This window comes from Electrophorus electricus, chromosome 26, assembly GCF_041902795.1.
Source record: "Electrophorus electricus isolate QZ-2024a chromosome 26, ASM4190279v1, whole genome shotgun sequence".
Lineage (NCBI taxonomy): Eukaryota > Metazoa > Chordata > Actinopteri > Gymnotiformes > Gymnotidae > Electrophorus > Electrophorus electricus.
Genome location: NC_137522.1, coordinates 1,775,998 through 1,792,500, shown reverse-complemented (window position 1 = coordinate 1,792,500; position 16,503 = coordinate 1,775,998). Strand labels below are relative to the sequence as shown.

The window sequence follows — 16,503 nt, the reverse complement described above, 5'->3', positions numbered from 1 at the left end:
CGGCCGCGTGTGCTATACACACGTGTCTGTGTTTTTTACACGGTCGTGCACCATAACTGTACATGTTACAATATGGTGGACAACTTGAGCAGTAGTTATAGTGAATGACTCGATTTCAGAACCAAAAGTGAACAAAAGTGTTGTTTTTGCAATTGAGTGTTTTTTATCCTATGCACTGGGCATTACAGCACAGCAACAGGAAGCAGGAAGTGATCACACCCCCCCCCCCCATACCACTCACACAAAGGATGTAACATACATAAGATGTTAGACCTCCATAATCTTTAACCGATCTTTACCACATGGTATTCCTTAGTATCTTTTTGCCCTCCATTTGTAGAATAGCTGCTAAAATTTCTAAATTCCAAATAACAAAAAATAAAGTATAATCAATGCTTAATAAAGTATAATCAGTACTTAATAAAGTATAATCAATGCTTAATAAAGTATAATCAATGCTTAATAAAGTAGAATCAGTACTTAATAAAGTATAATCAATGCTTAATAAAGTATAATCAATGCTTAATAAAGTAGAATCAGTACTTAATAAAGTAGAATCAATGCCTGATAGACATCTTATAAGGAGAAACACCAAAGGTGATCTCAACAGAAACAACTCAGTAATTGGTGTTGAGTCATTACTGTAATGTACATGTATTACTGTACACGTAGTACATATATTACATCACCATGTCTTTGTTCATGTACGTGTATTACTGTGCACGTAGTACATATATTACATCACCATGTCTTTGTTCATGTACGCGTATTACTGTGCACGTAGTACATATATTACATCACCATGTCTTTGTTCATGTACGTGTATTACTGTGCACGTAGTACATATATTACATCACCATGTCTTTGTTCATGTACGTGTATTACTGTGCACGTAGTACATATATTACATCACCATGTCTTTGTTCATGTACGTGTATTACTGTGCACGTAGTACATATATTACATCACCATGTCTTTGTTCATGTACGTGTATTACTGGTTAAACATTTATTACAACAACACGGGTTGTTAAGTGATGTCATGCCACAGAAAAATCAATCATAAATTAATGATAAGTCAATCAACTCTGCTTCCCTTTTCACCAAACAAAGATGGATTTTATGGGAACATTGGAATTTGCAAACATGTATTGCTGATTATCCTTGATTGTTTCCTAGATTATGATTGACAGTCCAGTAAGAATAACAAAGCAGAATTCCAAAATTGTATTTAAGTGATATTTTTCAATATACAGGTATAGACTTATTATTTACACTATTAAGGACACTTTGGCGCTATTACAATTACCACAATTAAAAGTGCAACTTGCTAATATGAATCCACTACATTAGTTTCTTAGGTGAGTGTATCAATTTCCAGTTTGAACTATCAGAGAAACCACTATATATTAAACTTCACTTTTGATAATTGAATAACATGAAGTGCACTTGTCGGAACAGAAAAACATCTCACATAGATTTTATTGTCTCTCCCAAGCAACTTGAAAACTTGAAATCAACTGATCAATTTTGAAAGCTTGGCTTTAAAGAGAGTAATATTACCAAGCTATTTACGGTTTCACTGACGTGTTGGGCTGCTGTTCTGGTCTCCACCCTGTTTTATGGAGAGGTCAAAAGGTCACGTCTCGTTCTTGTCACTACACCATGGCTCTGCAGTGCCGACGCATTCCGAACATTCCTGATGGGAAAGGTAACTGTCTTTCCCTACAGTGCTTCTACATCCCCAAGTGCCGCAAGGAGTACTCCGTGTCACACGCCCTGGTGACGGACATCTCTGAGCGGCTGAAGGCATACGGTCAGGTACCCTGCTACTGTGACCCCACAGGACAGCAGGACAGCGCGCTGCTCACACGTCTCTATGGTCGCAGAGCTGTCCTGTCCTCATTGCTCTGGCCCACGTGCACGCTCGTGATGGGCACGCTCATTGTCGCCATGGTGAAACTCACACAGTACCTCTCCATTCTCTGTGAGCAGATTAGCCGTATCAAAAGGTGAGCAGGCACGATTCACTCCCCCCCCCCCACACACACACACACATACACACACACACCCTTGTAGAAAGAGTGTTTCAGAGAGATGTGTGTCCGTGTGTCCTTCACAGGACTGGTCTCCCTCCGCGTGCAGGGACCTTACACTCCGTGGACGGGACGAAGTTTAACAGGCTAATTCTGGACCGGCTCTGAACGCAGCCATGGAAACACTAAAGGTCAAAGGTGGAAAGACTCTTCTGCTCAACCCTGTTTCCTACACTTCCATAAGAACCATCAAGCTCACGAGTCCGCGCCACCTCGTGTGCTCCGCTTCTGAGCCCCTGTTCATTTAAGCCATCACTCCACACTGTAGTGGCAAGCATGAGGCTTTGGTGTCAGATGGTGTGACCCCCTTCTCTGGCCCCTTCTCTGACTGACCCACCGGCACCTCAGCGGCAGACACTGGGAGTCTCACAGCAGAAGAACACATCTGCTCCAGCTCCTGGGAATGTGAGTTTCCAAGCCGCCATGTTGCGGAGCATCCTTCTGTTTCCCAGCCCTATCTAAGAAACTGCCACCGCGACGGGTCTCCAGAAGAGCCAACCTCGACGTTTTCACATCCTACACTTCTGGAGAAGTCCCCAGGCAACGTGAGCGCACGCGCTCAGAACTCTCTGAGGAGGAATAACTGCAGTGCCCATAAAAGGATGATGGACGATGGAGTTGATAAGTGACCCAAAGCACAACGACCTCACTGAACTTGCATATGTGCGCAACCGAGCGATCATTTCCGTGCACCATGTGAACATAATCGATGACGTACTCCCCCATTCAATATCACTCACTGCTTGATTTGCGATTACAATGGCCATTTATTTCCAAAAGAAGAAAAATTCCACTCATGTTGACAAATGTTTGTTGTTTGTTTAGAAATCTAAAGCTTAAAGTACCCCTGCATAATTAGTACAGAGTAATGGATTCTACACTTTATTCTTGATGACTTTTTGTTTCAAATTCTTCTTTTTATAGGTTTTATAGGATCTCAGAAAGAAAACGATGAATATAATAAATATAAATAAATAAACATAACACAGACGAAGCGTGTTCACCACATTTATTGCAGAACCCGATTGTTTAAAAAAGACAAAAATTCAACTTTATTGCAGTAGATTGTATTTCTGTAATAGAAGCGCGCGTTACTGAAGACAGGTACCATCCACGGCAAACCTCTCTCTCAAGGGAAGTTCAGTGGCCTGCTTTCTATAACTCTGCTCCTTGTCTTACACACACCAGACTCAGTTTTATAGTGTCAGAACAAAGACAAAACCTTCACCATTAGCTATCAGTGCTTCAGGTGAATGGATTCTGATGTGGTGTCCTTCTTGGGCTGATAGCAGGCAGTCTAATACTTGATTAATATTAGAACTTATGTCTAGAACTTGGTACAGTTCAAACCATGTCAATCGCTGTCTCACTATTATATTCAAACATACTCTAGTGTGTAATTTCACTGGTGACATTGTAGACGTCAGTGGGTCGGGCAGCTAATGGCTAACGACTCGCGTGCAGTTCACCAGCGTGCAGTTGTGATGTTAAGTGGTGCTACAGAGGGCTGGTTGATTTGACTGTCATTGGGAAATGGATTTGCCTAGAATACCTGAAACATGACTGAAAAGGGCACCTTTCACACACACACACACACACACACACACACACACACACACACACACACACACACACACACCAGCACCATACAACACACACACACACACCAGCTTTGTACAACACACACACACCAGAAACATACAACACACACACACCAAAAACATACAACACACACCAGAAACATACAACACACACACACACACCAGGACAATACAACACACACACACACACCAGCTCCATACAGCACACCCACACACACCAGCTCCATACAGCACACCCACATACACCAGCTCCATACAGCGCACACACACACACACACACACACGCACACACACACCCACGCACACACACACACCAGCCTCTCAAATGACTCCTCTTACAAAGACTTCTCCCGCTACTTCTGTTCTGCTGCCTGAGAGGCAGTTTAATAGATATAATTATTAGAGAGAGAGAGAGAGAGAGAGAGAGAGAGAGAGAGAGAGAAGGCACAGCTGGATGATGCCATGTTTTTTTTTTTAAGTTGATGGGGCAATTTCCAAGGTTATTGACAGGCAATAAATGGGGCAGCTTGTTTAGACACAGACACATTGAGATGTGAACATGTGCCTGGAGGAGTGAACAAGAGACTCATCTGATGACTGACTAATGTTCTCCATACTCCCCCTCCCTCCCGCCTCCTCTTTCTCTCTCTCTCACTTTCCATTTGGAATAACACACTGTAAATCCTGCTCTCCGACGGATGATAACTGAATTGTGGGAAGGTCTGTGGGGTGCGTTTCTCAGAATATCTTTTTGTCATACCAGCTGTGGGTTGACAGAAAAAAAACCAAAAAAAAATTCTTAAACTGGTTTTGTATGTTTGTTTCTTTCACGATTTCTGTTCTTACTTTGCATTCGAGACGATCACTGTTATAATGATTAGAGTATAAAACTGTTTATCTAAAGACAGGAAGAACACACAGTGAAAGTGCACAGAGAATATACTGTCATGGATACATACACACTCAAAAGAGTGTGACAGGGGTCAGATGTTGGGTCATTTCATCAGTAAGTGCTTCTTTAAGTACCGGTGTTTCTGAAAGGTACCAAAGATCCAGGTGACAGCACTCCGTCACAACTGAACCCACAAACCTGGATCTGCAAACCGGGTTTCCTACTGACACAGACCTTTATAGTCAGTACCCAGAGCTGTGAAACATCAGAAAAAAAAGATGAGTGTTGTTGCACTGAATTCATTCAATTAATTCATTTATTCATTGAAATGAATTTACATGTAGAAAGATCACTTCCTTGTAAACTATCAATACTGATCGCAAAAAAAGAAAACAATCCCTCGTGTGTACCTGGAACTTTAAAGAACGTCAGCGACCTCATGGCACCAAATGTACCACACCACATCGTGTTGTTTTGTTGGGTTCCCAGGATTCAGGCCCTGCAGGTCTGAGTTAATGCAGCGAGACTGTTTAAACTCACCCCCCTGCCCAGGCAGCCGGGGTGCTTTCTCCCTGAGCAGAGAGCCCTGGTCGCCCTGCTGTTCCCTTGGCAACGGAACATAGCGCCCTGGCTGACGGACACTTCCTCGCAAACACGCGGCTTCCTGCGCTCGGGCATGCAGCTGCACCACTTGTTAAACAAGGACATCTGTGTGGGAGGGGCGGGGCCTCTGGATACAGAACCAGGGGAGAGAGAAGAGACACAGAGACAAGCTTTTCACCCAATTAAACACAAAAGAGCTTCACAGGAAAAAAAAATTTCTTCTCTTGTTTACACCTAACTCATGAAGTCATGGTAGATGTTGGTGGTGTAAAGATGAAGTTTTGGACTAAATTTCCTTCTCTGGTTGTATGTAATGAACAGTAGAATAACATATTCCTGTCAATCATTACCCTGCTGTATAAAACCACTAAACAAACACCAGCGGGAGATGTATCCCACCCTTAGCACACCTAGTCCATTAACAGCATGCTAGGATACCAAAGAATGTCTTGTTCTACAGGTCATGTCCTCAGATTTAAAGGGTCTGCTGGTTCTGTGGTGATGTATTTTTCACCCCTCGACAGTGGGGTCAGACCTGTGGCTTACAGGAAGGGAACCTGCTGTCATTCATGGGTAAGGCCATGAAAGTGTGTTAGCATGAACGGGGATCCGTAACATCAGTAATGTAATGTCAGTCCATAATGTCAGTAATGTAATGTCGGTAATGTAAAGTCAGTAATGTAATGTCAGTCCGTAATGACAGTCCATAATGTCAGTAATGTAATGTCAGTCCATAATGTCAGTAATGTAATGTCAGTCCATAAAATCGGTAATGTAATGTCAGTCCATAATGTCAGTAATGTAATGTCAGTCCGTAATGTCAGTCCATAATGTCAGTAATGTAATGTCAGTCTGTAATGTCAGTAATGTAATATCAGTCCGTAACATCGGCAATGTAATGTCAGTTTGTAACATCGGCAATGTAATGTCAGTCCGTAATGTCGGTAATGTAATGTCAGTCCATAATGTCAGTAATGTAATATCAGTCTGTAATGTAATGTCAGTCCATAATGTCAGTAATTTAATATCAGTCTGTAATGTAATGTCAGTCCATAATGTTAGTCCATAATGTCAGTAATGTAATGTCAGTCTGTAATGTCAGTAATGTAATGTCAGGACGGCCATGTGAGCACATTGGCCACCAGTGATTCAGTGTTTTAAATAGGTTTTCAGCAGGAACTCACAGTGAGTGGACACACTCACAGTGACAGTAAATGTGTAAACTCCTATCTAAGGGTACAGGGCAGAAATCACACTGCAGACACACTATTGATAAAATGACACTGTCCTACTTCAAACCGCTCAATCCATTTGACCTTTGAGACAATTTTCCTCGTTTTCCTTAACACCTCCCCAGGGCTTGTGTACGGTGACTCTGTGCAGCAGAATTTAAATGACCGTTTAGCTGATCCTCACGTTCACTCCCAAGCCTCTCGGGGGTAGAAGAGGCTTTGATCCCCTTAATCTCAGCATTACAATATGTAGGAGGGTGTCCTGGTGAAATAGAATTTCTCATTAAATGGAGGATCATATATAACCCTTGTGATGTAGCACACGTGGCTGTATGAGACACTGTGGGCTGCTAATGTGATGATCTGTCGCCCTCTGCTGGCCTTCATGGGTATGCCTCCTGATTGTCATGAGCCAAGGTCGCAGGCAGTGGCACACTGCATGTTTTATTATGAACTAAAGGAGTTTCTCTTTGGTGAACATAACGCAGTGTTGTTGTGCAATCTTCTTTACACAAGTTATGCTGGAATGCTAAAATGGTGATTCGCATAAACCTCTCCAAGATTCGAACTGTAACAGACGTTAAAAGAATAGAAATATTAGTCGAACACACACAAGTAAACACGCAGATGGCGAATTTCAAATCCGCTGACTAGGACAGATAGTACAGCTCAGGTCACTGCCTTCCGTCTTTACCACTTAGCAGTGAAGAGGTGTCATACTTGGCGCTATATATAGTAACTGTGTTGTTACTAATGTCCCTGAACTTACAGAACATACAAAAAATGTCCATTTAACACTCGATGCATTCTCAAATAATGATTTGGTACGAATGAGCTGAATTGTCACAGCAAATTTGAAGAGGTAAATTGTCTGGTGTATTGAGAACATTTCCTGGCGATTAAGTGTCCGTCAGGAATACTGACTGAGGTCCAAATCCAACCCACAAGTGTTGACATAGGAAGGGAACCTAATTCTAGTGTTCCGCCAAAGCGTCTGGCACTGAAGATGTCGTGGGACAAACTTCTTCTGCCCAAACACTTCACTGTTCCAAGAGCTGGTCTCAGATCAGCAGCTTAAAGACCTTTAAAAGTTGAGCTGACACTTTCCGCGGGATCTCCGAGGGCGCTGGGGAGGTCCTGGGCACGCAGGGTTCGCCCGGTGCGCGATGCGCAGAGTCACGGGGGGCTTCGCACTACGGGTGGGGTCTCACTACGGGGGGATCGCACCACGGGGGGGGGGGGGGGGGGTCACTACGGGGGCTTCGCACCACGGGTGGGGGCTGCACACCCCCTTACACACTCACAGCAGCACGAGCTCAACGGAGACACCCGCGCGCTAGGCTTGGTTCGTGAACTGTTCTGTGCTGCGTCGGGGCGTGGAGTCGTAAAAGGACGCGCTCGGGTGTTTGCAACGAGGCTTAAATTCAGTGTTACATGTCACACCGATGTTTACAAGAACAACCACAACGACAAAGTATTAACATAATTATCCTTTAATTAAACGTTTTGTTTATACATATAATACTGTGATCGAAATAATTGTACCAGTAGTCTCGCCACTATATTTATATCATTCCTTCTTCAAACACTCGTAACATTTTCGTACTTTTCATGTTATCATGGGTGGGGGGAAACAGGAACCAGACACTGCCACATATTGCACTATGAACATTTCAGCCTTCATTGAACAAGGCTTCCTCGAAATGAAGGCGCGGTTTCAGAAGGCACTACAGTTAGATCTTATTTTGACTCGTCTCAAAATAAAATAAACTCGAAACCCCTTCAGAAAACAGTGTCTTCGCACGACTTTACATAACAGGAAGGCCTCAGAGTAAACACCGGACCGGGCCTCCGTGGAAGTGGCTATTTGTTTTGGCAGGAAGAAGCGCGTTCGCTTAGGCTGTGCAGAGCCAGAGCGCGCTCTCGGGAGCGCGCCCTCGGGGCGCGGGGGCGCGGGGTCGCCGCTTCCTGCCCGCGCCGCGACCAGATGCGTCGGGCGACGACTCGCGGAGACTGGAGACTTCCGCTCGACGTGCATTCGCCCTGAGTCTCGCACTTCGGAAGCTGCGCACGTGTGAAAGGTCGCTTAGTGAGCACGGGAGACTCAGCCAACTAACCGAAAATGGTCACTAAGGCAACGCTGACGTTCCTGTCCGTGCCTGATTTTAGAGTCCATGACCTAACGAAGAACATGCAGCCAGACTGCAGGGGTCCACGGCAGAACCGTGGAATCACCAAGCGCGAGGAGCAGGATGAACCCTTATGGGAGTGAAACAGCATGCGCTGTGTCGGTACTGGTGCACCCGTTGCTCTATGGCAAGACTCGAAACAGATCTTTTCCACCAGAAAGGCGCGTACACTCAGAGGCACTGGCTGAGCCGTCTTCAGGAAAACAGCCGAAGTATTCTGAATGCTCAAGTCCCCAGGGCGCCCACAGAAGGGGAACGTTAAAGAGGAGCTTTTGGCCAAAATAGACCGATGCAGAGAAAGCAACAGGCTATGGCCATCTTTGAAGGTCACAATGTGTGTATGGGGCAATGTTCTCACCGGAAATATTCGAGTAGAACAACACACGGACATCCTTAACATTATCTATAGTATCATGCTCGTGTTTCCAAGTATTTATACATGTTTACTGCTATGCAAAACAAAGTGTGTGCAATAATTAAGAGATTACTGAAAGAAAAGCGGAATGAATCCAGAGGCAGACATCAACTGAAATGGCTAGAACAGTTTCAAGAAAGCGGCGTCCTTACAGTCTGACACATTGCAAATGCCCTTAAAAATGCATTAATCTGTAAATGTAAACAGGTTCATATAACGGCTACAAAATATAGTGACATTGAAGTTAAAACGTTCTCTTTTCACAAACGTTCTTCCTGCATGTATATTGGCAGAAAACGGACACGTCTCACGGCTTCAAGCCTCCTCATTTGCGATTGCTTAAAAACGCACAAAGCGTGTTTATATCTAAGTCAGCGTGAGACAATAAACGTTGCGGTGGACGTCGTATTCGCTCCCCTCTAAATAAGATGAGAATGCTCATTGAACTGATTCTCATTTGAGGTAGGGCTACGCAGAGGGACTCACCCACGTCACCGTGTCCACATGGAGGGCGACGAACCTTTTCGCGATACTAATGCTAGCTAAAGCCCGGTCCGAGCCCAATGCAGCAGTCTCTGCAGGCGTGCGTGCATGGGCTTCATCTACGATATGGCTGTGCAAAACCAGCAAGGAAATTTATTGTCATCGCAGTCACAGTACCTTCTACAGGCCCTGCTCTACCTACATTAACCTGCTCACAGCAGCCCAGCTGCTATTCTACTCATCATTCTACTCATTCTGGGTCTCCGTACTCAGATCTTTACTCCTGAAGTAACGCAGTCAACCCACAGCTGGCTATGGAACAGATCTCTGCCTCAGATGTTGCCCCTTCCTTCTGTTTTTGAGGCAATAACTGCACAATTATTCATCTGCAGTTTTTTTTTTTTAAGAAATAAAGGATGGATCTGAAGTAGTTTAGTAATTCATAATATCACAAGAACACAGCAAAGCATATATATATATATATATATATATATATATATATATATATATATATATATATATATATATATATATATATATATATATAATTTCCAAATAAACATCATAATTTGTAATATAATATTATAATAATATGTAGTGGAAGTGAAAAAATGTAACCAGAACTTGCGTCGGCCTACCTGGATCATAGAAAGTTCTCACGTCTCCCGATATTATCATAATCTGGGATTAGGACCTTAATACTAGTATCAGTCATTATAAGGCAAACTGATCCATATGTAATTATGGGGTCTGCGAAGCTGCTTTTTAACCCAGTGTGGGACTGGAAACCATTCCACCGAGGGGACAGGATCTTACACAAAACAGGAAGCTTCTTTGAACTTCACTCTCAAACAGACACAACAAGATGCACAACCCAACTTTAAAAAAAAAAATCACCTGTAATTCTCCAAGAGGTAGCTCTCATTCTCCTTCTTCCACCTAGCAACATTAAAACGTTCTGTGCAAACAGGGCCTGTGATGAAGTCAGGGGTCGGGCATGTGGAGAGTTCTTAGGAGCTGTCCTAGGTGTATCCCAGGTTCTCCATCTCACTGCGGTACCGCTGCTCCGACACTTTGCTCTTGTGCTGCTTGCTTTCCAGGTGCAGACGGAAGTCGGCCTCCTCGCACGCCCCCGAGTTGCACATGGAGCAGTAGAACTGGCCACTGGGTGTCACACACATGGCCAGATCCCGGGGGATGCGCAGTCTTGGGCGAGAACTGAAGTAGGGCCCTGATGGACATGCCCCAAACAGCAAGATCAGAAAACAGTACACTAAACAACACACTAAGAACTCTTATGTCTCTCGCGCTCTCTCTATGTGTGTGTGTGTGTGTGTGTGTGTGTGTGTGTGTGTGTGTGTGTGTGTGTGTGTGTGTGAGTGGAAGAAGATTCCAGGTGTGTAACTGCAGTGTACTGTATGTAGTAAGAGATGTAGAGACGTACACAGAGAGAAACAGAACGTTGCAGACAGAGGTCCTTCATCAGCTGTGCAAGCAAAGTGCTTCTCACACACACACAAACACACATTTGTATGTGTATATATGGAGAGAGAAGAATTCTTACATAAATAATGTCTTAAATGTATGGACAGAGATAGACGGAGACCTCAGCGTGAGTCATTGCTCCGTCTTTGCATGGCGTCTCACTGTTAACTCAGTCTTCAGTCTGAGCCTAACTAGATGTGGTAACGTCTTAACCCTGCTGCCGGAAAGAATTACTGTCAGCTGGAGTGAGAGACTAATCCTCATTTTATTTTAGGATGGAATTTATGTCTCACTATTTCTGGACTGGTGTTTTGTAAAATATGATTAAACCTAAAGTGGGGGCAGTGCTCTGTGTGTACGTGTGTGCATGTGTGTGTGTGTGCGTGCGTGTGTGTGTGTGTGTGTGTGTGTGTGTGTGTAGGGGAGAGGGTCAGTGGGGCTATGTGGGGGACCCTGAGACCTACAGCCATGTAAGTGACGTTCAAAGCACCAGCTGACGTGAGCTGAAGTATCAGCTTGCAAACACCAAAGGCCTGATGCCAGTCTCACCCTTAGAGAGACTAGCACAGGCCCACCCTTAGAGAGACTAGCACAGTCCCACCCTTAGAGAAACTAGCACAGTCCCACCCTTAGAGAGACTAGCACAGGCCCACCCTTGGAGAGACTAGCTCAGTCCCACCCTTAGAGAGACTAGCACGAGCCCACCCTTGGAGAGACTAGCACGGGCCCATCCTTAGAGAGACTAGCACGGGTACAAACGCTAGAGCCCAACCCCCTGTGGGCCACACCACACTTCACATAAGAGGTCACAGCTGTTCCTCCACCTAAAGTCAACCATAGCTGTTCCTCCACCAAAAGTCAACCATAGCTGTTCCTCCATAGTGCTTGAAGAAAATGAAACGTGATCAAAATAAGTCAGACATGTCTTGGTGGAGGTGTGTTGTGTACCTGCTGTAGCAGGGTGGAGGTGTGCTGTGTAGCTGTGTACCTGCAGTAGCAGGGTGGAGGTGTGCTGTGTAGCTGTAGTTCCTGCTGTGGCAGGGTGGAGGTGTGTTGTGTACCTGCTGTAGCAGGGTGGAGGTGTGCTGTGCAGCTGTGTACCTGCCGTAGCAGGGTGGAGGTGTGTTGTGTACCTGCTGTAGCAGGGTGGAGGTGTGCTGTGTAGCTGTAGTTCCTGCTGTGGCAGGGTGGAGGTGTGTTGTGTACCTGCAGTAGCAGGGTGGAGGTGTGCTGTGTAGCTGTAGTTCCTGCTGTGGCAGGGTGGAGGTGTGTTGTGTACCTGCTGTAGCAGGGTGGAGGTGGGTCCGTCGGCTCTTGGTGAACCTGGACTCTAGCCCCTCTTTCCGGGAACGTCTCTGCATAAGGTCTGCTGTATCTCTGCTAAAACACCACACTCAGTGAGGATTTGAACTTTTTTGTTCATTTTTTGACACTAAACAAAACATAAAGGGCTTCAGTGAAGTAAACTCGCTTATTAACATTACGTGAAAAGACTCACAAGGCAACCGCTTTGGTCATGATCGTAAACTGACACTGACATCAAACTGACATCGTTATGCGTTGTTTAAACCACACCACTTTATTTCGTGTTCTAGCACAATGATAACCGTTCTAGTCCAGGCTTGCTGCTTTTGAATAGATCCGATATTCAACTGTGGAGCAGGACACTGTATCCAGTCTCCATTTTCTGTTATCAGCACGAAGGCAAACAGAAGATAAATCCTAATGGAAAAAGTCCTTCCTCGATACAAAACTACCCGCCAGCTATCGTCGTGTGCCGTGCTGAGGTGAACTTGGATTATAAACACCCTTCTGGACGTCACTGGAATCCAGCTCCTGCAAATCACGACAGCAACAACAAATCCAGCCTCACGCCTGCGAGACGAGACAGTGTGCGGAGGCCGTGTGGTGGACGGAGACTCACGACGAGCTGGCGCTTTGCTGAGCCTCGGCCAGACGGAGCTTCTTGGCGTGGTTCTTGCCCTGGTAGTGGGCGTGGGCCACAGCTGGCGAGCTGAAGGAGGCGTCGCACAGCTTGCAGTAGTCGTTCTCCGTGGCCAGGATCACCCTGCCGGGGCCCTTGACGGGAAGCTGAGGGCGGGACGTGGTGGGAGCGGTGAGCTTCTGATTAAGATCGTGCAGAGGCTTTCAGTGTGACACCGCAATACCTATTTATTCTGCTGTACTGGTCCCTTTGACGAGGCAGCTTAATAGACACAGAGATGAGTGGAGTTGTACCTGTTTGCTCCCTGCACCGACGTTTTCGGAGGGCGGAGAGGAGCGGGACTGCTCCACTTCCTCTGGGATGCGGATGGGGGGCAGCTGCTGACTGCCGGCGTGAAAATTTCTCAGTTTCTTGCTGTGGTTTTTGCCCTGGAACCCAACAAATGCAACCAATGTTTTTCCTGTAAGGCACACAACCAAAAAGCTGAGCAACACCTGTAGCATTGTTATGGCGACTGATCTCACAACCGACAGGAAAAGACAATGCTACAAACCTCATGAGGAAAAACATAGCGCGAGGCTAAATGCTTCTTCATTAAAACTAAGCTCAAGCCGTTTCACCCTTTTGTGTGGGTTCGGTTTGGAAGGCGTACAGAAGTACTCACCTGATAGTGAGCCTGCGCTTGCTGGGCTGAGTTGAGCGTGACGTTACACAGCTTGCAGTACAGCGGCTTACAGAGTTCCTCCAGCGCAGGGTCCTGCTCAGCGCCTGGCATCGGGCATTCCTCCTCGGGGGCCTTGGGGCTGGGCGCCAGGGGCACCGTGATGGGGGCGCTCGGAACCAGCTGCAGGTGATGTGGCAACGGCTTGGCAGACAGAGGCCCGCAAAGTGGGAATGAGAGCGGGTCTGGGGACATGACTGTTGGGGGCAGGCCTAGAGGCTCAGGGAGGGTCAAATTCTGGAAGGCCTGAGGCTGTTGCTGACACAGGAGGTTCACAGGCGGCTTCGGTGAGGACTCTGGGCCTGCAAGTGGAGCCATGTGTCGCAAGAGTTAAAATAACACTTTATTAATCCCCAGAGGGAACTTAGAGTTAGGGTTCACGAGCGGGAAAAGCAATTATAGGGAAACAAGGCAGCGACTTTCACACGACTTCAACATCTTGTGCCGGCGGTACCGTGACTTCACTCGCAGATCCTCAAGCCAAAATAATCAAAATTAAAACACCATACGAATAGCACACGCAGTCAAGTGCAGAAAACAGTTCTTCTTGCTGTTGAGGAGGTTTGACAGGTCAGTGGTTACACCCCTGTCCCATGTTTCCACTGGATTAGCTCTGGTGAAGCTCTGACTTGTATTATTATAGGCAAAGGGTGCGTGAGATAGCGTGAGAGCATTAAGGGCGGTTTTGTTTCCAGGACAAACAGACAGAACACATCGCAGTGCCGAAAGAGCTTGACGTTAGAAGAGAGTAAAAAAAAAATCCTGACAGGATTGAAGGAAGGTGAACCGTGACTTAGGCCAAGAGGATTCATTTCAAGATCTTTGTAAGATTCTGGCCAACAAAGAGATCAGAACACCATTATGTTTATACTAATATGAACAGAATGTGTCATACCTGTGTCCACTCCTGCCTCTGTCTCTGTCTGGTGCCAGCAGACAAACCTGATATCTCTTGGTCATCAGAGAATACATGTCCAGAAATAGGCCCGAGGAGGACCTACATAGTTCCCGCTGAAGGTCAGAGCCTCAACCATGCTCTCCCATCTAGGTTTTTTAATTCCTTCTTTTTAAAAAACGAAACAAAACTCTACATACAGACGACAGGCACAGCTGCAGTTTTATTCCCTGTAGGAGGGAGATCTTCTGTTGAGTGAAAAAGCGCTCCCTTATATAGCGAGGCTGAAATGACTGTTAAGTGGACTTTAATGACCATTGTAGGCGTTAATTCAACACTGGTGATTTTTCTGTGTAGGCATGTATAATGCAGGCAGCACCGGGTACACGAGAAGGTAAAGGTAGGAAACTGCCTGACGCAAAAGCGTGTCTCACATGACTCGGCAGTGCTAAACACTAGCTGGATATTGTTTTTAGTTCACCTTTAGGTAACTATTGGTATCATACATAAATATTTCGAACCATTTTCTGTCCTTTGAGGGTTTTAATGACATTGCTATGACTGTGGTGACTGAACATCAAAACTAGGTTTTACACGGGCACACAAATGAGGCATGTCACACATCTGACAGTGGTAGTGCTTTGTGTATAACAGCCTGTGGCCAAATGAAGACTGATATCTAAATTAGAGCCGCAGCATTAAATGAGATGTTTTATTTCATGGTAACTGGGAAGTAATAATTTCTGTAATAAACAGCCTATTAATGTAAACTTTTGTGGAATTAAATTATCCTCATGAAAGTCTCCTTTTTAACAATTATAGTTATAAATGTATAAGACCAATTAGATGTTCATACCTGGGGGAGGGGGGGTCATGACCCTTAGACCCTTAGTGGCATTTCGGTTTCTATTGTTTGAATAAATATATCATTTTTCCGTCAACATTTAATCCTTCCTGCTGGTGTGTCGACTACAGAAATTGAATTTCATGTGTGGAATCACAGAGAAAATCCGGTCGTATGTGTGGAGTATTGGCATTTGGGCTTAATATGGTTCTAATCGACAGACCTGCTGATACACTTGAGACAGCTTATAATCAAATTTAAATAGTCACGAAACCTTGAAATCGCTTAAGTTAGGCATGAATGCGCATCCATTTAACTAGAGTCGAGCTGTTGAAAAAACCCATCTGTGCAAACCTGTGCAAACCAGAGCAATCTCGTGCGGAAGAGGCTGACGCTGGGTCTCAAGGACTGGGAAGGCGCACCTGCCCAGTCCGATGACATCTTCCACACTCACAAATCACTCTCACAGCACCCGGTCCGGATTTCAGCAACACACCCGACACAGATGCAGACGTGATGGCGTGCTGGAGGCAAACGTATGTTCTGATCAATTCTGCATCGTGTAATGATGCGCAGCATCGGTCTGAGCGCAGCGCATCACCCGCAGCGTCCGGACGAAATGACACATCCTACCTGGTATCCGAGGGAGGTAATGGCTGCTGTTTCCGTACGTTACAGGCTGCAGGCTGTACGTGCTGCAGAAGTCTGCGGTCTGATAAGCTGCATCTCTGTTCCTAACATTCATCGCCATCTTCCCCGCATCCTTCAGCGCTCGCTACCCAACTTCTTCCAGCCAGACGCGAACCGCATGATTTGAGGTTCCAAAAAAAGGGGGGTGTAGAAAAACGGAGACTTTGATTGAAACACCAATGAAACACGCAATGCTTGAGATTATACTATATATTTATATTTTTGTAATACAAATGCTAAAAACTGCTTTAAAATACGCGGCAAAACGACGTTACGTCTGAAAGACACTGCAGCGCTGAATGGCAACGTCCCTTGTTTGGTTTGGTACAGTCCATTTCCTATAAAGAAAATAATTCAAAAATGTGATTGACAATTCTGAACGCGCTTGAGTGTAATAAGGTATTAATATCAGA

At 45.4% G+C, this 16,503-nt stretch overlaps 2 protein-coding genes across 7 annotated transcripts in view; one reads left to right on the top strand and one right to left on the bottom strand.

The window, feature by feature from the left end:
• The window catches only part of s100p (S100 calcium binding protein P), a 10,329-nt gene extending 7,244 nt beyond the window's left edge, over positions 1–3,085 (top strand). For 2 of the 3 annotated variants that reach the window (XM_035523128.2, XM_026997030.3), the window contains exons 5-6: positions 1,731–2,011; positions 2,122–3,085. In XM_035523128.2, the coding sequence (XP_035379021.1) occupies positions 1,731–2,011; positions 2,122–2,203 (363 nt within the window). In that variant the 3' untranslated portion in view covers positions 2,204–3,085. Of the gene's footprint in view, positions 1–1,730; positions 2,016–2,121 lie in introns of those variants that run through there. The other variant, XM_026997036.3, reaches the window with a different exon arrangement.
• Positions 3,086–3,125: 40 nt separating this feature from the next.
• Positions 3,126–16,214, bottom strand: zmat3 (zinc finger, matrin-type 3). 4 transcript variants are annotated; one of them, XR_014120089.1, is made up of 8 exons: positions 16,034–16,214; positions 13,605–13,963; positions 13,234–13,368; positions 12,920–13,086; positions 12,275–12,375; positions 10,408–10,741; positions 4,999–5,318; positions 3,126–4,843 (listed from the first exon to the last, which is right to left on the bottom strand). XR_014120089.1 is itself a non-coding variant. In XM_081708410.1 (6 exons), exons 1-6 carry the CDS (start codon positions 16,149–16,151, stop codon positions 10,533–10,535), a joined length of 1,089 nt encoding a protein of 362 aa, XP_081564536.1. In that variant the 5' UTR covers positions 16,152–16,214; the 3' UTR covers positions 10,044–10,532. The 4 variants fall into 4 exon arrangements, 3 of the variants coding, with proteins under 3 accessions (XP_081564536.1, XP_026852732.2, XP_035379164.1); XM_081708410.1 differs by lacking the exons at positions 3,126–4,843; positions 4,999–5,318 and having other exon boundaries at positions 10,044–10,741; XM_026996931.3 differs by lacking the exons at positions 3,126–4,843; positions 4,999–5,318 and having other exon boundaries at positions 10,044–10,741; positions 12,275–12,372; positions 16,034–16,213.
• Positions 16,215–16,503: the final 289 nt, after the last annotated feature.

Coding starts and splice junctions, on each gene's coding strand:
- zmat3 (XM_081708410.1), bottom strand. CDS start 16,151: ATGGCGATGAATGTTAGGAACAGAGATGCAGCTTATCAGACCGCAGAC. Junction 13,369..13,604: donor AAGCGCAGGCTCACTATCAG/GTGAGTACTTCT, acceptor GTTGGGTTCCAG/GGCAAAAACCACAGCAAGAA. Junction 12,376..12,919: donor CAGCAAAGCGCCAGCTCGTC/GTGAGTCTCCGT, acceptor GTGGTGTTTTAG/CAGAGATACAGCAGACCTTA.